The following is a 25,217-nucleotide window of genomic DNA, read 5'->3' as shown; positions in this document are numbered from 1 at the left end:
GGGTTGGATTCTAAAAACAAAGAAGACATATTACTGGTGTAGAAATGTTGGTGAGGCTAGACCTGGGAAGCTGTGTCCAGTTTTGGTCCTTGTACTTAAGAGGGGATGTACTGGGATTTGAGGTTATTCAGAAAAGTTTCATTTGGCTAATTCATGGAAAGAAAGGTTGAACTTATCAAGAATGGCTAAACAGTTTAGGCTTTACTTCCTTCCGTCCTTCATTCATTCACATATTAGATTTGAACATATCTTAGTGGTGGAGGATGTACCACCGTAGAATACAGAAGAGGCACTGTTCCAAGATATCAAGAAGGCTAGCGCATGGTAGCAATAACTACAACTACATTTGGTCAGTCATAATCATAGAATCCCTATAGTGTGGACACAGGCTATTTGGCCCAACAAGTCCACACTGACCTCCAAAAAGTAACCCACCCAGACCCTTTCCCTACTGCTTACATTTCCCCTGACTAATGCATCTAACCTACACACCCCTGAACACAATGGGCAATTTAGCATGGCCAATTCACGTAAACTGCACATCTTTGGATTGTGGGAGAAAACCGGAGCACCTGGAGAAAACCCGCGCAGACATGGGGAGAATGTGCAAACTCCACACAGACAGTTGCCTGAGGCTGATATCAAACCCACACCCCTCGCAATGTGAGGCAGCAGTGCTAACCACTGAGCCACCATTCCACCCTAATAATTAAGATCTTTAGAGAGCAGATATATCTTCACCCATAGACTTTGCACTGTCACAAACTAATTAAGAAGAATATATTGATAATCATGTCCCATTGTTCAACAAGCCATCACAAAATATATAAATGAATAAAATCCAAATGAGCTAGTAAAGTAATTTTCCTAACTAATTACTACTACAGGACAAAAGCAATTCACATCAGGTTTTGTCAGTAACTGTAAAGTAGCTTTTTACTGCAACATACTTTTAACAACAGTAGAGAGAGGAATATGGGCCGGGTGCTGGCCGGTGGGACTCGATTGGGTTGGGATATCTGGTCGGCATGGACGGGTTGGATCGAAGGGTCTGTTTCCATGCTGTACATCTCTATGACTCTATATCCCTTCAAAAACCCCAGATATATACACATTGAATCATAATTAATAGAGACAAAAGAAAAATGGCTTACAACATATATTGTGACTGGAAAATATGTACAATTTAAACAAAATTCTGATGAGCAAATGGCCTGACCAAAAGGTAGAAAATGATTTTCTCAGTCCTTTGATTTTGCAATGAAGATATGCTGCTGTCTGTAGGGTGATGGTTATCTTTTAATAATTCTTTTACAATTCTTTCTTTTAAGCTGTTGAGGTTTTTCTGTCTTCCTCCCACACAGAGGGAGACAGTGAGGTAGAGGTGAATGCTTTCTTACTGTGGGTTTTGGACATTTCATGTTCTGCTGTTGCTGGCACTTACAACTTTTTAATACTGCAGCTCAACAAGAAGGTTGTTGTCAGACAGAATTTCATTAACTTGAAGGATTCCTGAGCTGTTTAATTTAGGATCCTCCCTCTTACGGCTTCAAAAAACAACACTGTATTGCATAGCTCAAAAATATGCAACACCTGATTTTCAAGTTGCAAAACTCTTTGTTTTTTCTATTATATCAGTTCAACTTCTGTTTCAGTTTATAATCACAAAAAAGAAAAAATGATGGTGCCCAATTTATGAATGTCTGACTCATGATCATAGAACATAGAACATTACAGCGCAGTACAGGCCCTTCGGCCTTCGATGTTGCACCGACCTGATATACCAATCTGAAGCCCATCTCCTACACTATTCCATGTACGTCCATATGCTTGTCCAATGACAACTTAAATGTACTTAAAGTTGGCAAAACTACTACCATTGTAGGCAATTTTTTTTTGTGACATAGTCAGCACAAGATCTCCCTGATGATATTCAAGTTGGGTTACATTGCCAAACCTATTGCAGGGATTTGAGCCTATACTCCTGGTTGATATTTTGGAAGACTACTGAATTATTAGGGATGTTGCCTTTTAAAGGAGACATTAAATAGATGCCCTGTTTGCCATCTCAGGTGGCCATAAATTATCCCATCACAGAATTCAAAAAAGATCAGTGGAGTTCACTTCAAGAGCACAGAATGAACTAATTGAGTATTGTGAAATGTTGACAAGTGTTATGTTATTGGACAACAACATACAAGTTATTTACATTTTCTGAACAGAACTGTCAGGTCAGGCAGCTAGAGCCACAAATAATAAGAGCCAGTATAGAATCATAGAGCTGTACAGATGGAAACAGACCCTTTGGTCCAATTCATCCATTTGACCAGATATCCTAAACTAATCTAGTCCTACTTGCCAGCATTTGACCCATATTCCTCTCAACACTTTGTATTCATATACACATTCAGATGCCTTTTAAATATTGTAATTGTACCAGCCTCCATCACTTCCTCTGGCAGCTCATTCCATTCACGGTCAAAGGGATCATGTTTTGAACAGGTACCACTCCCTCAGCGCTGTACTGCTAGTTGAGATCATGTGCTCATATAGGCATGTGCTAGTGCTTGTCTCTAATGTCTCATCGTTAGTCCATCAATAACCCAACAGTAAATTGAACAATGAATCCTCATCACCGTTCCCTTGTCTCCTTTCAGTTTTGATCCAAACCCATTAAGGCGACACAGCTTCTGGACGATCGTGGTTGGTGGAAGTTTTATGTGGACAGCTATTTATGGCATCAATCAGTCTCAGGTTCAGCGGTACATCGCATGTAAAAACCAGTTTGAGGCTAAGCTGTAAGTATGAGCTCTACTGTTGCCTGAATCTATTACAGTTTGTGACATAGTGCTCAAGTAGCTCAGCGGTGGTTACAAATAAACCCATTTCATGTTACCCACAATTTCCAGGTATTCCCCCACCATGGCACCAGCTCCTCTCCACTTGTTCCAACCACCATGGTGTTTGTAATACAGTGCAGAGGAAACCCGAGCCAAAGGATTAATCTAATCAAATCACCATAAAGTTTTCAATTCAGAAATATATTGTAGTATCAATCAGAATTTGATAGAGTCATAGAAGCATGGAAGCAGGCCATTCTGCCCATCAAATCCACTCTGCCTTCTGAAAAGCATCGCACCCAGACCCTCTCACTGTAATTGTCCAGTTCTCATGGCCAATCCGAACCCGCACATTTTTGGACTGTGGGAGGAAACCCGATCACCAGGAGGCAACCTATGCAGACACAGGGAGAATGTGCAAACTTCTGACAGACAATCACCCGAGGGTGGAATCGCATTCAGGTACCTGACACTGTGAGGCAGCAGTGTTAACACTTGAGCTGCCGTACTGCCCTTGGAATATTGTAATAACTCTACAAACACATATTGATCAGGGTTCACAGATTTGATATGATAGGTCTAGGAACAACGCACCTGAAAAAGAATCTGGATTTTCTTTGTCTTTTATTCTTTCTGTGTTGAGGGCCTTTAAAGTAAGATTTTACCATTGTGCTGTGGTAACTGATCAGACTCAGACATTTCACAAGCTCTGAAAAATTGGGATCTGTGGACCGCTTATAAATGGTCCACAGCTGAGACTCTGTCTTAATTCTCCTCTAGGCTGTGCTATGATTTTTAATTTTACAAATAGATGTGAATAAATTGTGATCTTTTCACTTTCAGCCCCTTTAAGCTGCCATTCTCAGATTTTCTTTATTTCAGATCTCTCTACCTCAATTTGGTTGGTCTGTGGATAACAGCATTCTGTGCAGTGTTTACTGGGCTCACTATGTACTCTATTTATCATCAATGTGATCCTCTGACTCAGAAGAAAATCAGAGCACCAGACCAGGTAAGCTGTCAACAGTGAGTCATCAAATATCTTTTCAGCCCTGCAGGACATGCACCCCATTGGCTTCTTGCCAGCTCGCTACTGAGTAATTCAGTCAGTCATATTCCCCTGCTCCATGATCAAATATTCTGCAAGTTTATCTCCATCAACAATCTATCCAAATATCCTGTGAAATCAATGATTATCTCGGCTTCATCAGAAACAGTGATCTCCAGGAGATACCACCCACTGCATTAAACAGTTTGTCCCCATGTCTCTTGCTGTTAAATCTGTGTCCTTCAGTTTTGGTACCATAAACTCATGGCAACAACTTTCCTGTGTCCAACTAATTAAACATTCATATTTTCCTCTAATAGATCTCCAAGCATTCTCCAACTTTACTCCACAGAGAACAATCCTACTTCCTCCAATTTCACCCTGTAGCTAAACTCCCCCACTTTTGGGCAACTTCTTGGAGATCTCCTCTGCACTTCTCAAATCCTTTAATCTCTTTCCTCAAGCATGGAGACCAGAACTGGACATACTGTTTTAAGTGCAGTCTGACATGAGCTATATTAAAGTTCAAAATCATTTTTCCTGCTTTTCAATTCAATATCTCTATAATATGAAGCTTAAGGTTTGATATACTTTGATTAACATTTCCTGCCACCAGTAAAAAGTAATACACATGAACGTCCCATATCATTCTATTCATTTCCTCTCTTTAAAATTGTATCACTAAGTAAGTATACATTTCCCCTCTATGTCCTTTCTGACAAAATGCATCACCTTACTCTTCTCTGTAATCACAAACAAAAATAAAAGAATGGCAGGCAAGCATGCTACAAATAACTCATCCCCTATCCTCCCAAAGCCTATCCACAAGACACGAGTCAACAGTGTAACAGAATACTCCACACTTGCCTGAATAAGCACAGCTCCAACAACACTCAAGAAGCTTAACATTATCCAGGACAAACAGTCCTCTTAATTGTCACCACAACCACAAGCATTCACTTCCTGCACCACTGACATTCAGTGGCAGCAGTCTGTACCATCTATAAGCTGCACTGCATACATTCATCAAGACCCCTTAGACAGTTCATTCCAAATCCATGGCCAATACAAACTTGAAGGACAAATACAGTAGATACATGGAAACAGCACCTGCAAGTTCCCCTCCAAGTCTCTCTTCATTGCTGAAAAGTCAACCTCCTTTGCATCCCTCTAAAGCCATGACATCATTCCTATTGTTCAGTAATCAGAACTACACACAGTATTCCAGCTGTGGCGTAACCAAGATTTTGTACAGCTCTAACATGAGCCCCTTGCTCTTATAAACTATGCTACAATTGATAAAGAAAAGCATCCCATATGCCTTCTTAACTGTCCTATTAATCTGTCTTAACGCTTTCAGGGATCTGTGACAAGCACCCCAAGATTCCTGTTTCTCTGAGCTTCCTAGGGTCCTGCCATTCATTGAGCACTTCCTTATTTTACTCCTCCTTCACAAATATATCATCTCACATTTATCCCTTGTACCCTTACATAGGGTTAAATTCCATCTGCCACTGATCTGGCCATATCACTAATCTATTTATTTGCTCCTGTAACCTAGCACCTTTCTCCTCTTTGCCAACCACCTGGGCCAATTTTTGTGTCACCTGCAAACTTACATATCATCCCCACAACATTCTCATCTCCATTCCAATGTTTCCTTGTTTGTAGAACCTAGTCTCTCTTAGATCTCTGTCAAGCTTAGTTATGGTGCTAGTTCTCTAATTCTTTCTGCCTTCTTAGCTCTGACAGAAAATTATACTTCCAATTTACTTGCTAATTCAATTAATCTGATTTTTGTGATCTTTCCCAAGTTCAATGGAGACATCTTTTCCACGTGTAGTAAGTTTTGCACAGCTTCTGGTGCCATCATATTTCTTAAAGCAAAAGACTGGCTTCTGTCCTTTTTATCCTATATTACTTACACTAAGTCCAGATCCAAGCTTACATTGTCCTTGTTCAAAAAAAACCCAACAAGCCCCAAAACTTTGTCACAAGCAAATGGAATAGTGTGTTAGAAATCAAGGCACACCATTCCAGCAGTCACCAGAAATGTGAAGATTTGAAGAAACTACCATAAATCCAAATTTGCCTGGTTTACAGCTGCCAGGGATACAAACAAGGGACACCAGGGTCCTGCAGTAGCAATAGAAAAGAGCAATATATTGTAATATTCTTAACTCTAACAACAAGAAGAAAATAATTTCTAGTTTATCTATTTTCAAAATTATCCCTTTTAAAAGCTTTCAACACACAGGCACACAAAGAAATCAAACAAACTGAACGCAAATATTATGGATGGAGGGGAAAAGTAATCAGAAGATAACAGTTCTGTAGTATCAGTCAAAATGACAAACTGGATGAGTTGATTTCACAATCTTTTGATTCTTCAATGATGCCATGGTGTTATCAGGCTGTACTTCACAGTTTGCTTGGTTGGACTTGGGGTCTTTCTGATTGTCGTTAAGTTTAGAATTATTTTTCAGCATCTCTGAATGTAATTTTCTGCTTTTTCAACAGTAAATTAGAGAGAACAACTTTACAAAGAAAGGGGAGGGGAAAAATCATCACAGTTCACTTTTGGGGGACTTCTTGCTTCTCTCTTTTTCACTCCTTGCGGAAACTGCTAAACACCATGACCATGAGGCTTGTTGCTACGCTGAAATGTCCGGAACCAAAATGAATGGTGCCACCTTCGTCTAGATTTTATGTCCCGAAATAATAACATTGTTCATAAGTTAGCTCCTCTTGATTTTATAAAGTTGTAAACAATTCCTTATACATTCTGCATATTTAAAGCAGAGACTACATATCAGATTTTTCATCTATAGCCATAAAAGAAAACAAAGTGGTCTCTTATAATTCTAAGACTCTCATTTTAGATAACTTCCCCAGTAAATCCTACTTTGAATTTAACCCGTGCCACTACCATCTCTGCTTTTGCTGATATTTTGTGATAGTCATTGGTGAGGTGCCTGAACATTGGCGGCTGGCTGACATGGTGCCACTATTTAAGAAGTGTGGTAAGGAAAAGCCTGGGAACTACAGATCAGTGAGCCTGACATCGGTGGTGGGCAAGTTGTTGGAGGTAATCCTGAGGGACAGGATTCAGATGTATTTGAAAAGGCGAGATCTGATTAGGGATAGTCAACATGGCCTTGTGTATGGGAAATCATGTCTCACTAACTTGATTGAGTTTTTTAAAAAAGTAACAAAGAGGATTGGTGAGGACAGAGCAGTGGACACGATCTATATGGACTTCAGTAAGGTGGTCGAAAAGGTTCCTCATGGTAGACCAGTTGGCAAGGTTAGATTTCATGGAATACAGGGAGAAGTAGCCATGTGGATACAGAACTGGCTTACAGGTAGAAGACAGAGGGTGGTGGTGGAGGGTTGTTTTTCAGACTGGAGGCCTGTGACCAGTGGAGTGCCATAGGGATCGGTGCTGGGCCCTCTACTGTTTGTCATTTACACAAATGATTTGGATGTGAGCATAAGAGGCACAGTTAGTAATTTGGAGATGACACCAAAATTGGAGGTGGAGTGGACAGAGAAGAAGGTTATCTCAGAGTACAACGGGATCTTGATCAGATGTGCCAATGGACTGAGGAGTGGCAGATGAAGTTTAATTTAGATAAATGTGAGGTGCTGCATTTTGGAAAGGCAAATCAGGACAGGGCTTATACACTTAATGGTAAGGTCCTGGATAACGTTGCTGAATCGAGACCTTGGAGTGCAGGTTCATAGTTCCTTGAAAGTGGAGTCACAGATAGATAGGATAGAGAAGAAGTTGTTTGGTATGCTTTCCTTTATGGGTCAAACCATTGAGATTTGGAATTGGGAGGTTATGTTGTGGCTGTATAGGACATTAGTTAGGCCACTTTTGGAATATTGTGTGCAGTTCTGGTCTCCCTCCTACAGGAAGGTTGCTGTGAAACCAGAAAGGGTTCAGAAAAGATTTACAAGAATGTTGCCAGGGTTGGAGGGTTGAGCTCCAGGAAGAGGATGAATTGGTTGGGGCTACTTTCTCTCGAGCATTGGAGGCCGAGGGGTGACCTGTAGAGGTTTATAAAATCATGTGGGACATGGATAGAGTAAATAGGCAAGGACTTTTCCACAGGGTGGGTGAGTCCAGAACTAGAGGGCATAGGTTTAGGGTGTGAGAGGAAAAATTTAAAAGGGACCTAAGGGGCAATGCAGAAGGCGGTGCATATATAGAATGAGCTGCCAGAGGAAGTGTTGGAGGTTGGTACAATTAGAACATTTAAAAAGCATCTGGATGGACATGAATAGGCAGGGTTTAGAGAGATTAGATTAGATTAGATTAGATTAGATTAGATTACTTAGTGTGGAAACAGGCCCTTCAGCCCAACAAGTCCACACCGCCCCCGCCGAAGCGTAACCCACCCATACCCCTACATCTACATCTACCCCTTACCTAACACTACGGGCAATTTAGCATGGCCAATTCACCTGACCTGCACATCTTTGGACTGTGGGAGGAAACCGGAGGACCCGGAGGAAACCCACGCAGACACGGGGAGAATGTGCAAACTCCACACAGTCAGTTGCCTGAGGCGGGAATTGAACCCGGGTCTCTGGCGCTGTGAGGCAGCAGTGCTAACCACTGTGCCACCGTGCCACCCTATGGGCTAAGTGCTGGCAAATGGGACTAGATTGGGTTAGGATATCTGGTCCGTATGGATGAGTTGAACCGAAGGGTCTGTTTCCCGTTGTACATCTTTATGACTCTATGACCTTCTCAGTAAACACTTATACAATGTACTCACTAAATAACCTAACATTGCCCTATGTCATTAACTTTGTATCATCCTCTTTATTTCTAATGATTTGGAGATGCCGGTGTTGGACTGGGGTGTACAAAGTTAAAAATCACACAACACCAGGTTATAGTCCAACAGGTTTAATTGGAAGCACACTAGCTTTCGGAGCGACGCTCCTTCATCAGGTGATAGTGGAGGGCTTGATCATAACACAGAATTTATAGCAAAACTTTCAGTTACATCACACTGTAAATTTTTGCTATAAATTCTGTGTTACGATCGAGCCCTCCACAATCACCTGATGAAGGAGCGTCGCTCCGAAAGCTAGTGTGCTTCCAATTAAACCTGTTGGACTACAACCTGGTGTTGTGTGATTTTTATCCTTATTTCTAGTAAGCTCACAGCCACTCCTTACTACCCATTTACTATTTAAATGTCAATGGAAGATCTTTGAATTCTGTCTGGCAATTCTATTGTCATTTTCTCTTTGCCACTCCTACTTTCCTCTTCACTTCCCTATCAATTTTTTTGTATTTGACTTGATTCATGCATGAATAATTCAGCTTCATACATCTTATACTTTCTTTTCTTCATAAATTCATAGAGTCATACACATAGAAACAGACCCTTCGGTCCAACTAATCCATGCCAAACACAATCCCAAACTAAACTAGCCCCACCTGCCTGGTCCTGGTCCATATCCCTCCAAACCTTTTCATGACGTTTCTATGGTTCTATTCAAGCATGCATCCAAATGTCTTCTAAAAGTTGTAAATGTACCTGCATCCACCACTTCCTCGGGGAGTTCATTCCACATGCGAACCACCCTCCGTGTAAAAGATTTGTCTCTTACGTCTTTTTTAAATGTCACTCCCCTCACCTTAAAAATGTGCCCCCAGTCTTGAAATTCCCCATCTTAGGGAAAAGGCAACTACCATAAACTCTATCCACACCTCTCAGTATTTTATAAACTTCCATCAAGTCGCCTTTTGTTTGAATATCTTGCCTATTTCTCATGTTATCAAAGCAGGTTTTTGTTCCTCTGCCTTTTGCCCTTGTTGAATTGTATCTCACCTGTACGTGAAACATTCTTCTATAAAGGCTAACTATTGTGTCATGACAGTTTTTTATGTCACAATTTAATTTCCTGTAATCCGGGCTAAATCCTTTCTTATCCTATTGAAGTTAGCTCTCTGCCTGTTGCGCCAGGTCTGGCTATTCACTATCTCTCATACTTTATAGATGGCTGAGGGGGATTAAGGAAAAATTGAAGCTATTTTCTTAGTGAAAGAGTTTTGTTCGAGAATTTTAGTCGTCAACCCTCTTGTGTCTGTTCTGTTCGAGTAGTGTACCAGTTGCTGTTGGGAAGTGGTCACTTTCATATGTCCAAGGCTCTGAGTTGTACCTGCTGTGAGACAGTATGCACATGGAAACCAGGGTCCTAACATCTTCTTTAACATCCCACTCTGATTTCATCCACCATTCTGTGGAGAATATACCAAGCACACGCTTCCTATTTAAACCATGACTTCACTCGCCCTTTAAGATAATGTTAGAGGAAAACCATACTCACTGTGGATTACTGCTAGCCTATTACTGCTGTTATTATCCCAGATATCTACTACAGGACAGGTCAGAATTTCAGAAAGAAAGTTGGCTTTATAGAATTATTGTATATTTTAGTTGAAGTTGAAATATAGTCAATTGCTTCTATCTATAAAGACAGAAGAAGAAGACCAAACTCTGCTATTTAAACAAATTTGAAACACACAGTAAAATGAACTCTCATCCCATTTACTGACATTATCTATCACAAAGACTCAAATCCAGATATATTAGCCCACTGTATCAAATCTACCAGTTCAACATAATTGATTCTCCCCAATTCTGCTCTATGAGTTGTGAAGTTTTCTTTCAGGAATACTCACAAAATTAAGAGTTTAGACTTTCTCAGTCTTTTTATAATCTGCAGGTTTACAACCACACACATCTGGTCTGGAAGTTTCACAAACTAAACTTTTATGCTGAGGTAACTGCTTTCCCTAAAACAATCCTATACTCCTTTACTTGGAGAGAAACTAAATGTTTTTCAATCCTCATTCTGTCTCCTCCAAAGTGCTGAAGCCTAGTCATTCTCTGAGTTTTCAAAGCTAAAATCAAACTTCAATTATTCTGAGCCAAAAAGAATCCACTGGTCTTCAATGTCTGTATTCTCTTGCATAAAGCAGCATAGTATAGACAATCTTCCATTCATACTCCAATGCCTCTCTGCTCTGACAAATACTGGATTAAGTCACTGCAAGGACCGTTAAACCTAAATTTATTTGTTGCAAAGTCTTTCTCACAAATGATCTTCCTATATGCCACAATTTTGAAATTCAAATGTTAAAAATGATACTTATATACATAGATAGCATTTGTCACACTACTCCAACAATCCATTATTTCAGGTTAGCACTGCTGCCTCACAGCTCCAGGGACCTGGGTTTGGTTCCAGCCTCTGGTAACTGTGTTTGTGGAGTACGTGTGGAGTTCGCACATTCTCCCTATAGCTGCGTGGGTTTCCTCCCACAGTCCAAAGATGTGCAGGACAGGTGATTTGACCATGCAAAAAGTGCCCATAGTGTTCAGGGATATGCTGGTTAGGTGCATTAGTCAGGAGAATTGTAGAGTAATAGGGTAGGGGAATGGGTCTGGATGGGTTACTTTTTGGAGGGTCAGTGTGGACTTGTTGGGCCAAATGGCCTGTTTCCACACTGTAGGGATTCTATGAAACTCTGTTTAGTACCTACTTATTTGTAAACAGGAACTGGAGTAGGTCATTTGCTCTGATATTCAGTATGATCATGGCTAACCGTGCAACTCAGTGCCCTTTGATCCCTTTAACACTAAAAACCATATTGCATTCCTTCTTGAAAGCATATTTTGGCCTCAAATGCAATTTATGGAAGGGAACTGCTCAGGTTCACCACTCTCTGGGGAAAAAATCACCTGCACACTGTCTTTGTATCAGAGCTAGATGAAATTTTCAAGACTCTAAATCATAAGCAATCCCAGAAATATCTCTCAAGTACAGAATAGATAATATTTCCCAGGAAAGTGCCTTGAGTGAGTACCATTTGGGGATTACCCAAGATTATTTCATAACTGTATAATACATCTGGTATATTCCTGGGGAATCCCAAACAGTACACATTTGGTGTACACTTCTGTCCCTTCTGACTGGTCAAAACTAAAGTTACAGATATTCAAGATTACTCTGGAGAACTCCCAGGTCATTTCCAGGTTTTACTGGATTTTGTCACTGACTCCTCCTCTCCCCTTCCCCTCTCAACATTTCTGTCTTCATTTCTGGGGATAGGCTGGCCACCAATATCCACCACAAAACCCATTCACTCCCACAGTTACCTACACTATGCATCCTCAAAAATCACTTCCTGTTAAAGATTCTCAGTTTCTCTGCCTTCTGTCCTGATGATGTCAGCTTCTATAAGGAGGGGGGTGGGGGAGGGTGGACTTCGAAGTGTCCATCTTCTTTCTCAACTGAGGATTCCCCATCATCATGGTAGACAGAGCCTTCAGCCATGTCCATCTTATCTCCTGCACTTTGGCCCTCATGCTTTCTCTTCCCTTTGACAACAGTGATAGGGTTCCCCTGGTCTTCACTTACCACCATACAAGTATCCACATACATCATCTCCAGCAGCATGCCACCACCAGACTGAGTTTTGAAAAGATTTTCCTCCCTTATATTCCCCTCCTTTGTCAGCCTTCTGCAGGGACACTTTGATTCACTTGTCTTCCACTCTCAACACCTCCACAGACCACCCCAACACCTTCCCATGCAATCGCATGACATGTAACATCTACCTATTTAGTTTTTCCCTCCTCACTATGCATGGTTCCAGACACACCTTCCAGGTGAAGCAGCGACTTACCCTGCATTTCACTCAATCTGGTCTACTGTACTTGATGCTCACAATGTGGTCTCCTGTACACTGGGGAGATGAAACACAGACTGAGCTTTACAGAACACCTACATAATGTCCTCAAAAATGACTGTGAGCTTCCTGCTGCCTGCCACGTCAATGAACCACTGTGTTCCCTGGCCAACATCTCTGTCTCAGGGTTTTCTACAGTGCTCCTGCAATGTTCAGCACAAGCAGAAAGAACAGCATCTCATTTTCTGTTTGGGACCCTGCAGCTCTCAGGACTCAATATTGAGTTCAATAATTTTAGATCATGAGCACCTTCTTCCTTGCCCTTATCTCAATCCACACATGTAACGTGGTACCACAACTAGCCCAATGGTCCTCATTAGCAGCCACTGATTTTCCCAGAGTGATTGTTACCCATTCACCTATCTATCCAACTGTGTTCTCTCTCTCTCTGGGCTCCAGCTCCACCTAACATTTACTTCTGTCCACTTCCCCCTTCCCCTACCCAAAGCCATGCTGAGTTACTTCAGCAACTTTTATCTTTGTTGCCTGGATTTTGCTTCAGTGACAGGATTCTGTCAGAATCTCACTTGAACGGACAGAGACAGATAGCATTTTTCAGGAAGACTGAAACATAATAGAGTATAGAGTATAAAAATTGGGATGGGCATTTTTTGTTAGTGTTCTTGCTTCAGTAAACTGGGAAGGGTAATGTTTGCCAAGGATTTTGCTTGAATGGACTGCAATGCACAGTATTCCTTAGTAATTTGTCACATCATATGAGGCAGAAAAATCTCCTTCTAAGTAGGTCTTAATGTGCTAAATCAGGTTTGTTATACTCTTGTGTTTCAGTTGCTCCCATACCTGGTGATGGATATTCTGAGGGATTATCCTGGTGTTCCAGGACTCTTTGTTGCAGCCGCATACAGTGGGACTTTGAGGTACTGAATATCTGATTCCATTCAATAATCCTCATTGTTAACGTCCTTGTTCCTTCCAAATCATCTGTTTGTAATGCCATTTCCTTCTGTATTGACGCCCTGATTCTCTTTCTTTCATCTTTTTCCAGTACGGTTTCCTCTAGCATCAATGCATTGGCTGCTGTCACAGTGGAGGACGTCATCAAGCCTTTCTTCGGTTTATCGGAGCAGAAACTTGCTTGGGTCACAAAGGGACTCAGTAAGTTGAATTTCATGGCTACAAATGTTCAGATACATGTAGAAACCTCTTCCAAGTTGGAATTTCCGTAGAACCGGTACTAGTTGATCCAGTTGACAGTTGGGAAATGAAAGCCAATCTGTAGGCCACTGGTAGCTCAGCATTTATACAGCAGCTCATTCTTTACCAAGATCTCAAAACAATCTAACTTTTTATCTATCAGACTTATCCTCCACTTGTAACCTGTAAACTCTGAAAATCAATGTAATCTTCTAATTGTTCTTGCCTGATGCCTCTAATCAGTTCTTGACAGTTTTGATGCTGCTTTTACTTGAAAGCTAAATGAACTCAACATTAACTCAATGTTATTGACAATGGACTACTGGTTAATTAATTCAACATTCCAGTGTAGGACAACCCTCATGAGGAGATATAATGGTTCAGTGGTAATGTCCCTACCTCTAAAACAAAAGACCTGGGCTCAAGTTACACCTGCTCCAGAGGCATGGAGCAGGTATAACCCCTGTACATAATACCTACATGGTCTCTGGTTCTGTTTGTGTTGTTTGTCCTGAGAGCGCCAAATGGAGTGCTAAACTTACATTAAATTACATTGTAAGTGCTGTATCAACAGAATCCAATTTAAGTGCCTTTCTGGTGTGTTGCAATTAAAACGAAGTATCAGCAATACTAGGCCTCAAACCATTTAGAGAGGCCCCTCTTACCTTATCCTAAGATTTTGAAATTACTGCTTAACTTTATAATCTGTATTTACAGCTAATAGTTGTGTGTTGTGCTGCACGTATTAACATCTTGTTGAGGATATGGCTTTAATAAACTGATTTTGCAATGATAAAACAGAACAAAAGCACAGACATTGCACTGTTCCAGTTACTGTGTTTGTCCCAGTAGAAATGAAGTATCAAAATGTGTTCTGAAGAAGGGTGACTGGTCTCGAAATGTTGAGCCAGCTTTCTCTCCACAGATGCTACTAGACCTGCTGAGTTTCTACAGCAATTTCTATTTTTGTTTCAGATTTCCAGCGTCCACAGTTCTTTGATTTTTTTTAATGTGTCAAAACATATTTTTAGTGTCAAGATCTGTTTTAACAAATTTGCAGTAATTATCAAGAGCATGGCAATAGGGCTGCAGGCTCAGTCTTTTTCTCTTGAAGAGAGAAGGCTGAGTGGGGGGGGGGGTTTAGTGGAGGTCTTCAAAAGACTTTGATAGTGTAAATACAGAGGGAGTGCTTCTAACTTGCGGGAACTGGAAAATTAGCAGCAACCAAGTAAGGAATTCAGAAGAAGTTCTTTACTCAGTTTGCAGTGAGACTGTGGAATTTACAGTGGCAGAGATTGATAAATTCTTCTTCTTGCAAGGAATTAAGGGCTACAGGGAGAGTGTGGGTAAGTGGAGTTGAAATGCTCAGCACCTATGATTACATGGCAGAGTGGACTCGATGGGCTGAATGGCCTCACTTCCACTCCTATGTCTTATGGTCTATGGTCTTAGGTATAGAATCTAATCTCCAAACAGGTTGATTAGAAAATATTGAAGGCAGAACTCAGTACTGCCAAAACTCTTGAGATCACCATGGAATGTTGCATAATATGTCAAAGGAATTCAGCAAGCCAAGGAGACGCAAGGAAAAATGAGGTGTTGTACTCGAGAGCTGACATGCAGGCTTACTCTTTCATATGATTAGCTACAATTTCCAATAACTCGACAATTCCCAGCTATCATCAGTTCTAATGAAGAGTCACTAGACCCAAAGCATTAACTCTGATTTCTCTTCAGAGAGGCTGCCAGACTTGCTGAGCTTTTCCAGCAACTTCTGTGTTTGTTTACAATTTCTTATGGCCTCACTGTTGAAGGCAGGATGATCCACAGATCCGCTTAGTATGTGGCCCGATATACTATAACGAGTAGGTGGTGCTTTGATATGGGGATGACATTTGTGTGCGGCACTGACAGATAAATCTGTCTGGGGCAGCACAGTGGCTCAGTGGTTAGCACTGCTACCTCACAGCACCAAGGACCCAGGTTCGCTTCCAGCCTTGGGTGACTATCTGTGTGGAGTTTGCACATTGTCTGAGTGGGTTTCCTTCGGGTGCTCCAGTTTCCTCCCACACTCCAAAGATGTGCAGGTTAGATTGGCCATGCTAAATTACACATCGTTTTAGGTGCATTAGTCAGACAGAAATGGGTTAGGTAGGTTACTCTTCGGATGGTCAGTGTGGACTTGTTGGGCCAAAAGGCCTGTTTCCATGCTGTATGGAATCTAATCTAATAAATTCCCAGTGTCAAATAAAAGCAAAATATTGAAGACGCTGGAATTCTTAAATAAGAACAGAAAGTGCTGGGGAAACTCAGGAGGTCTGGCAGCATCTGTGGTGAAAGAAACAGAGTTTCATTTCAGGTCCAATATGAATCTTCTTCAGAGCTGAAAGGAGCTGGAAAATTGTTGGGTTTAAGCTTAAACAGAAGGTATGAGGACCAAATGGAATAGATACCCACAGCAAAAGACAAAGGAAGTGCTAATGGTGATGTAGGGGATACACATATGTAAAGTAGATGTAAATGATAGGTGTGAAAAGATGTTGTTGGGGGTGGAGGGGAGTGGAAGAGGAAAGGGGATGATGATCAAAATCATGCTCTAACGTTGTTGGCTGTTGAACTCCCTAAGACTGCAAACTTCCAAAGGGGAAGATGAGGTGTTGTTCCTCTACCTCAAAAACACAGGATTCCTGTTTCACTGGAAGACTATAGGAAGCTCAAAACAGAAATGTTTGCATAGGATGATAAGCAACTGGAAGGTTGGGGTCATTCTTATGGACTGGCAGAGGAGTTTCTCAAAGTGTTCACCCAGTGTGTATTTAATCTTGCCAATGTGAAAGAGGTTGCATTGTGAGCAGCAAATACAACAGACTAGATTGAAAGAAATTCAAGCTAAATGGTGCTTCATCTGGATGAAGTGGTTGATGCCTTGGAGACGTGAGGAAGAAAGTGGTGAAAGTGCAAATGTTACATCTTCTGTGATTGCATGGGAAGGTGCCATGGGAATGAGAGTTTGTTAGGAGCAATGAAGAAGTGGAATAGGATGTGGCAGAGGGAACAGTCTCTGCAAAATGGTGGCAGCAGTGCGGAGGGGAAGATTTGTTTGGTGGTGCCATCTGCTGGATGTGGTAGAAATGGCATAGGCCGATCCTTTTAATGCAGAGAATGGTGGGGTGCAAGGTTCTAAAAGTGCCGGAAATAATATGGACACGGCCAAGAGCCCGGTAAGCCAGGGTGGAGATAGCTTCCTTGACTGATGTACAAAGTTAAAAATCATACAACACCAGGTTATAGTCCAGCAGGTTTAATTGGAAGCACACTAGCTTTCAGAGCTACGCTCCTTCATCAGGTGATTGTGGAGGGCTCAATCCTAACACAGAATTTATAGCAAAAATTTGCAGTGTGATGTAACTGAAATTATACATTGAAGAAATGATTGTCTGTTAAGCCTTTCATCTGTTAGAATACAATGATAGATTCACTTCTTTCATGTGTAAATCACAAAACCCTTTTTTTTAAAAAGTTGCATTCTCGGGTTAGCTGTTAACAATGGTGATAGCTAGACAATATGTTGAAGGTGTTAGCCCCCTGTGTTCTCTGTCTATGACCTGATGTTTAGATTGATTCCAATCTAGAAAGTGAGATAACAGAGTTTTACATAAATTCATGCAGTTTTTGAGTTCAGAGTTCTACATGAATGTATGTAGTTTTTGAGCAAAGTGCAATGTAACTCTGCAAGTACAAAAAAATTCATCTCACAAAATATATGTGTGCATGTGGGTCTTTGTCTGTGAGGGGGTGTATGTGTGGGAGTGTGTGTGTCTACAAGGGTGTATGTGGGTGTCTGTGTGCTTGTCTGTGTGTACCTGTGTCCGTGTGTATGTGAGAGTGTGTGTGTAGGAATATCTGTGTATGTGTGTGTGTGTGTAGTGCAATGGTGATCACGTGTAATGTGACATGAACCCAAGGTCCCAGTTGAGGCCCTCCCTATGGGTACCGAACTTAGCTATCAGCCTCTGCTCGGCCACTTTCCTCTGCTGCCTGTCCCGAAGTCCATCCATAGGGAGGGCCTCAACCGGGACCTTGGGTTCATGTCACATTACACGTGATCACCATTGCACTACACACACACACACACTCTCACATTCACACGGACACAGGTATACACAGATGCGCACACAGACACCCACACACACCCTTATAGACACACACACTCCCACACATGCACCCCCTCACAGACAAAGACCCACATGCACACATATATTTTGTGAGGTGAATTTTTTTGTACTTGCAGAGTTACATTGCACTTTGCTCAAAAACTACATACATTCATGTAGAACTCTGAACTCAAAAACTGCATGAATTTATGTAAAACTCTGTTATCTCACTTTCTAGATTGGAATCAATCTAAACATCAGGTCATAGACAGAGAACACAGGGGGCTAACACCTTCAACATATTGTCTGGCTATCACCATTGTTAACAGCTAACCCGAGAATGCAACTTTAAAAAAAAGGGTTTTGTGATTTACACATGAAAGAAGTGAAACTATCACTGTATTCGAACAGATGAAAGGCTTAACAGACAATCAATTCTTCAATGTATAATTTCAGTTCCATCACACTGCAAATTTTTGCTATAAATTCTGTGTTACGATCGAGCCCTCCACAATCACCTGATGAAGGAGCGTTGCTCCGAAAGCTAGTGTGCTTCCAATTAAACCTGTTGGACTATAACCTGGTGTTGTGAGATTTTTAACTTTGTACACCCCAGTCCAACACCGGCATCTCCTAATCTTGACTGATGTAAAAGGATAATGTGTTTGATGCACCCCAGTGGAAAGTGCAGATGTGACAAAGACAGAGAAACTGGAAAAATGGAATTGTGTCCTTGCTGGAAGCAGGTTGTGAGGAAGTGTAGCCAAGGTAACTGTGGGATTCGATGGGTTTGTAATGGATATTGGTGGACACCCTGTCCCCAGAAATGGAAAACAGCGAATTTGAGGAAAGAAGGGAAAAGTCAGAGATGAGCCAGAGAAAGGCGAGAGAAATATGGAAATTAGAAGCAAACTGATAAATTTTTCCAATTCCGGATTAGAGCAGGAAGCAGCTCCAAGGATGTAATCAACCTATTGCATAAACGGTTGAGTAGAGGCCTAGGATAGACTGAAGTAATAAATGTTCCACATACACTATGCAAAAAAAAAGCTGGTAGTGGATGGATACTCTCCAGGTTTGTTTTCAAGTAAGATACAGGGAGCCTTCTAACCATCCTGTTGGGCAATCAACATGTAGAGGGATTATACATCTATGTTGAACAGCAGGCAGCTCCAAGCCCAACCTCACTATTGAACCTGTTGATAAGGATGAGGGGAGAGGGAGAGGTGGTGGGGGTGTTAGTGATATTATGGCAAACTGACCTCTATATTTCCGAGGCCAGACACCAACTCTCTGACACCTTCTCTTACCGTCCCCTCGACTATGACCCCACCTCTGATCACCAAGCCATCATCTCCCAGACCATCAGTTCGGGAGATCCCTGTACATGTTCATTGCCCATCAGGATGGACTGAAGGCTCCCTGTTTCTTTCTTGAAAAGAGGCCTGAAGAGAATCCATCCACTATAGCCTCCAACCTGATAGTTCCCCAACCTTGCACCACCCGTTTCAATCTCCTACCCAAATCCATACCTGTGATTGCCCCAGTTGACCGATTGTCTCTGCCTGCTCCGGCCCCACCGAGCTCATCTTTTCCTATCTCGACTTCCTGTTTTTCCTTTTGGTGCAGGAACTCCCTACCTACATTCAAGACACAACCCACACCCTCCACCTCTTCCAAAATGTTCAATTCCCCCATCCCCAACACCTCACCTTCACCATTGACGTACAGATCATTTACACACATATCCCTCACACAGAGGGTCTAAATATCCATTTCTTCCTCTCCCATAGGCCTAACTGGTTCCCCTCTACTGACATTCTCATCCGCCTGGCAGAACTGGGGTCCTCACCCTCAACAGTTTTTCATTTGGTTCATCCCACTTCCTACAAACCAAAGCCGTAGCCATGGGCACCCGCATGGGCATGAGCTAATCCTTTTCCAGCAACACATTTTCAGCTCATGAGCTAATCCTGCCTCTTTGTAGGATTCATGGTACATTCCCTTTTCCAAAACTACACCAGCACCATCCCTCACCTCTTCCTCCACTACATTGATGACTGCATCAGTGCTGTCTTGTGCTCCCACAAGGAGCTTAAGCAGTTCATTAACTCCACCAATACCTTCCATCCCGCCCTCAAATTCACCTGGACCATTTCCGACACCTCCCTCGCCTTCCTGATCTCTCTGTTTCCACCTCCAGAAACTGACTCATCACTGATATCTATTTCAAACCCACTGACTCCCACAACTACCTCAACTATACCTCCTCTCACCCACCCTCCCGAAAAAATGCTATCCCATACTCCCAATTCCTCTGCCTCTGCTGCATTTGCTCCCAGGATAAAGCATTCCGCTCCAGGACATCCCAGATATTCTCCTACTTCAGGAACCATAATTTCTCCTCCTCGGTAATTAAGGATGCCCTCAACAGCATCTCCTCCATCTCTCACACTTCTGCCCTTTAACCCTTTCCCCCAACAACAGGAAGGATAAGTCCGCTTAGTCTTCACATAGCACCCTACCAACCTCCGAATCCAAAGCATCATTCTCTGACATTTCTGCCACCTACAATCAGATCCCGCCACCAAAAATGAAGTTCCTTCCCCACCCCTGTGCACTTTCCACAGGGATGTTTCACTCCACGACTCCCTCGTCAACTTTACACTCCCCACCAACTTCTCTACCACATCCAGTATCTTTCCCTGCAACCACAAGAAGTGTAACACCTGCCTCCATATCTCCCCTCTCATCTCCATCCAAGCCCCCAAACAATCCTTCCAGATCTGACAGAGATTCACTTGCACGTCATCCAGCATCATCTATTGTATCTGTGCTCCCGACGTGGTCTCCTCTTCATCAAGGATACCAAATGCAGATTCGGAGACTGTTTCACAGAGCATTTGTGCCCTGCACCAACCTGACTTTCCAGTTGCCATCTACTTTAATTTCCCCTCCCACCCCTCCGGTGACATGTCCATCCTTGGACTCCACTGTCAGGAGTGAGGCCAAACAGAAACTGGAGGAACAACACCTTATATATCATCTGGGAAGCTTACAGGCCAATGGCCTCAACATCGACTTCACCAGCTTCAAAGCCCCTCCTCCCCTAGCCTTATCCCATGTCTAGCCCCACTCCCTTCTCACCTCCCTGGTCTGTCCATCTTCCTACTCACCTATCCACTTCACCCTTTCCATTGATCAATCACAATAACCCCCTACCTGCATTCACCTATCACCGTCCCACCTATCCTTTTCCCAGCTCCATCCCCTTCCCCCAATATACTTATGAGTTTCCTCCCTCTTCCCAGTCCTGGCGAAAGGTTTTGGCCTGAAATGTTGACTTTCCTGCAGTTTGACCTGCTGTGCTTTTCCAGCTTCACATCTAATATTTCTTTGGCACTGGAATGATTGCCCAAGATTAGAGAAAGGAAAAAGAACCTTAAAACTCAGCAACCAATCACTTATCTAATTAATGCTTCTGAACTGCAGTCCCCATGTCTCACTGTCCCTCACAACCTCTCTCAGATGACTTTTTTTCAAAACTTAGAACAGCAACTTCTCTAAATACCCTCAGCCACCAGGTTCAGTACGCTGCTGAAGCTGACAACCATCTGGCTGGCCTATCCACTCCATGCATGAGCAAAGACCTCCCGTATGTATTGCAGCTAGAAATCCAAATTAGGCCTTGCTGACTAGGGAATCAACTTCAAATATGCACTTTATTAACCTATGTAGCTCTCAATAACAGATAGCTTGTTACCACTGACTAAGAGTGGAAGAAACTAAACTAAATTAAATACTAAATATTTGAGTAGCTTTGAAAAAAAAGAGCTCAATTGACCAAATTCCTGAGTCGAGTATTCTATTTCTATTTCTGTGAACCACCCTCCAGCTGTGTTAACTCAAATATCATTTTTCTAAATTTATTGGATTCAAAAGTTTTGCCAACACAATTAAGACTACCTATTTTTCTGAAATAACTGTAAATCACTGTGTTTGGTTATGAATATGCTGCATTTAAAAGGGATATACTCTTCTATACTCATTGTTTTATAGGCTTAATGTTTGGAATCATCTGCATTGGAATGGCTGCATTATCCTCTCTGATGGGAAGCGTTCTGCAGGTAGGATTCACCTGTGCTAATAGATGTAACTGGACTTCACTTTTGCTGAATTTTATTCTTCATCAGCATATCCAGTGCTCAGGCCCATAAATACAAATTTCTCTCATTTTAATCATCCACTGCTGGGTTAACACATCTGGCTGAGGAATGATAATTAGTCAACTCTCTAGCAATGCACATTTGTCACTCACCCCAACCATTCCTACTGCATGACTGTGACATTTCAACTTCTCATGGCAATCATCCCATGTTCAGATTGTCGAAGGTGACCAGTTTAGGACTATAGCTTTACCCTCCTTGTAAGGAGATTTAGAAACTGGTGTTATAATCCCAGAACTGGCCAAGCCTGACTCCAGACCGAAATCTAGCTTGATAGATCATGTCTTTTTTAAATTGTTGTGGTGGCCTTTCACTGAAACGTAAGCTGCAAAACTGCCAATTTGGTTTTAAAAATAAAACACAAGTTTGTTACATGAAAAAAAAGGTAAAAAGGAACAAACCAAATTACTTACATAGAACATAATTTGAAAGATTTTGAACACATCAAAATTAAATCCAACCTATTCCAACATCACTTTAAAGCACTTAAATACCAGAGCGAGATCTCAATCACATCTATCAGTTTGATTTAAACATTTTTGACGGTATTAGGCAAGAACTTTCAAAAACTGATTGGAGGCAAATGTTCACAGGTAAAGGAAAATTGGAAGCTTTCAGAAATGAGATAACGAGATAAGAAAGAGAAGGAAGCATATGTCAGGTATAGACAAGATAGATCAAGTGAATCCTTAGAAGAGTATAAAGGAAGTAGGAGTATACTTAAGAGGGAAATCAGGAAGGCAAAAAGGGGACATGAGATAGCTTTGGCAAATAGAATTAAGGAGAATCAAAAGGGATTTTACAAATATATTAAGGACAAAAGGGTAACTAGGGAGATAATAGGACCCCTCAAAAATCAGCAAGGCGGCCTTTGTGTGGAGCCACAGAAAATGGGGGAGATACTAAATGAATATTTTGCATCAGTATTTACTGTGGAAAAGGATATGGAGGATATAGACGGTGACATCTTGCAAAATGTCCAGATTACAGAGGAGGAAGTGCTGGATGTCTTGAAATGGTTAAAGGTGGATAAATCCCCAAGGACCTGATCAGGTATGCCCGAGAACTCTGTGGGAAGCTAGAGAAATGATTGCTGGGCCTCTTGCTGAGATATTTGTATCATCGATACTCACAGGTGAGGTGCCGGAAGACTGTAGGTTGGCAAATGTGGTGTCACTGTTTAAAAAGGGCGGTAAAGACAAGCCGAGAACTATAGACCGGTGAGCCTGACCTCAGTGGTGGGCAAGTTGTTGGAGGGAACCCTGAGGGACAGGATATACATGTATTTGGAAAGGTAAGGACTGCTTAAGGATAGTCAACATGGCTTTGTGCATGGGAAATCATGTCTCACAAACTTGATTGAATTTTTTGAAGAAGTAACAAAGAAGATTGATGAGGGCAGAGCAGTAGATGTGACCTATATGGACTTCAGTAAGGCATTCGACAAGGCTCCCCATGGGAGACTGATTAGCAAGGTTAGATCTCAGGGAGAACTAGCCATTTGGATACAGAACTGGCTCAAACGTAGAAGACAGATGGTGGTGGTGGTCTGTTGATTTTCAGACTGGAGGCCTGTGACCAGTGGAGTGCCACAAGGATTGGTGTTGGGTCCTCTACTTTTTGTCATTTACATAAATAATTTGGATGCTAGCATAAGAGATACAGTTAGTAAGTTTGCAGATGACACCAAAATTGGAGGTGTAGTGGACAGCAAAGAGGGTTACCTCAGATTACAACAGGATCTGGACCAGATGGGCCAATGGGCTGAGAAGTGACAGATGGAGTTTAATTCAGATAAATGCAAGGTGCTGCATTTTGGGAAAGCAAATCTTAGCAGGACTTATACACTTGATGGTAAGTTCCTAGGGAGTGTTGCTGAACAAAGAGACCTTGGAGTGGAGGTTCATAGCTCCTTGAAAGTGGAGTCGCAGGTAGATAGGATAGTGAAGAAGGCGTTTGGTATGCTTTCCTTTATTGGTCAGAGTATTGAATACAGAAGTTGGGAGATCATGTTGCAGCTGTACAGGACATTGGTTAGGCCACTGTTGGAATATTCCATGCAATTCTGGTCTCCTTCCTATCAGAAAGATGTTGTGAAACTTGAAAGAGTTCAGAAACGATTTACAAGGATGTTGCCAGGGTTGGAGGATTTGAGCTACAGAGAGAGGCTGAACAGGCTGGGGCTGTTTTCCCTGGAGCGTCGGAGGCTGAGGGGTGACCTTATAGAGGTGTACAAAATTATGAGGGGCATGGATAGGATAAATAGACAAATCTTTTCCCTGGGTTGTGGGGAGTCCAGAACTAGAGGGCATAGGTTTAGGGTGAGAGGGGAAAGATATAAAAGAGACCTAAGGGGCAACATTTTCACGCAGAGGGTGGTATGTGTATGGAATGAGCTGCCAGAGGAAGTGGTGGAGGCTGGTACAATTGCCACATTTAAGAGGCATTTGGATGGGTATATGAATAGGAAGGGTTTGGAGGGATATGGGCCGGGTGCTGGCAGGTGGGACTAGATTGGGTTGGGATATCTGGTTGGCATGGGTGGGTTGGACCGAAGGGTCTGTTTCCATGGTGTACATCTCTATGACTCTACTACTCTATGACAGTCTCACTACCACTTCTTTAATTGCTCATACACTCAGCTCAAACCTCCTTAGCTTCAATTTATGTTTGTCACTAAACACTTCTGATCTGAAATGTTCCAACTAAAACCCTTGCATTGAAGTAACCCCTATTTCCTGGCACTTCTGAAATAACAATTTTTCTGCAGGACAAACTGTTCTCAACATCTGACACCAACTAGGTCTGTTCTGCAAACTGCATCCAAGCTTTTCAGTCGATGCATATTTTACCCTTAGCAAAAATCGCCTTTTTATTTTTCTAAACCAAAAGCAAACTAATGCCTTTTAATATTTGTTTTTAACATAATCACCAAACAGAGAGGGTAGTCACCACCAACATCCCATCATGCACGCAATAGTAAAAGTAATAAACATAAAAATTCAGTGC

At 41.9% G+C, this 25,217-nt stretch overlaps 1 protein-coding gene across 1 annotated transcript in view; it reads left to right on the top strand.

The window, feature by feature from the left end:
- LOC140467220 (sodium-coupled monocarboxylate transporter 1-like) overlaps positions 1–25,217 on the top strand; it is a 102,942-nt gene that overhangs the window by 52,862 nt on the left and 24,863 nt on the right. The window contains exons 6-10 of the mRNA XM_072563443.1: positions 2,658–2,798; positions 3,723–3,852; positions 13,463–13,551; positions 13,680–13,789; positions 22,042–22,109. Coding sequence (XP_072419544.1) covers positions 2,658–2,798; positions 3,723–3,852; positions 13,463–13,551; positions 13,680–13,789; positions 22,042–22,109 — 538 coding nt within the window. The remainder of the gene's footprint in view (positions 1–2,657; positions 2,799–3,722; positions 3,853–13,462; positions 13,552–13,679; positions 13,790–22,041; positions 22,110–25,217) is intronic.

Source organism: Chiloscyllium punctatum, chromosome 45 (assembly GCF_047496795.1).
Source record: "Chiloscyllium punctatum isolate Juve2018m chromosome 45, sChiPun1.3, whole genome shotgun sequence".
NCBI lineage: Eukaryota > Metazoa > Chordata > Chondrichthyes > Orectolobiformes > Hemiscylliidae > Chiloscyllium > Chiloscyllium punctatum.
This window is presented reverse-complemented; position numbering and strand designations above follow the sequence as displayed.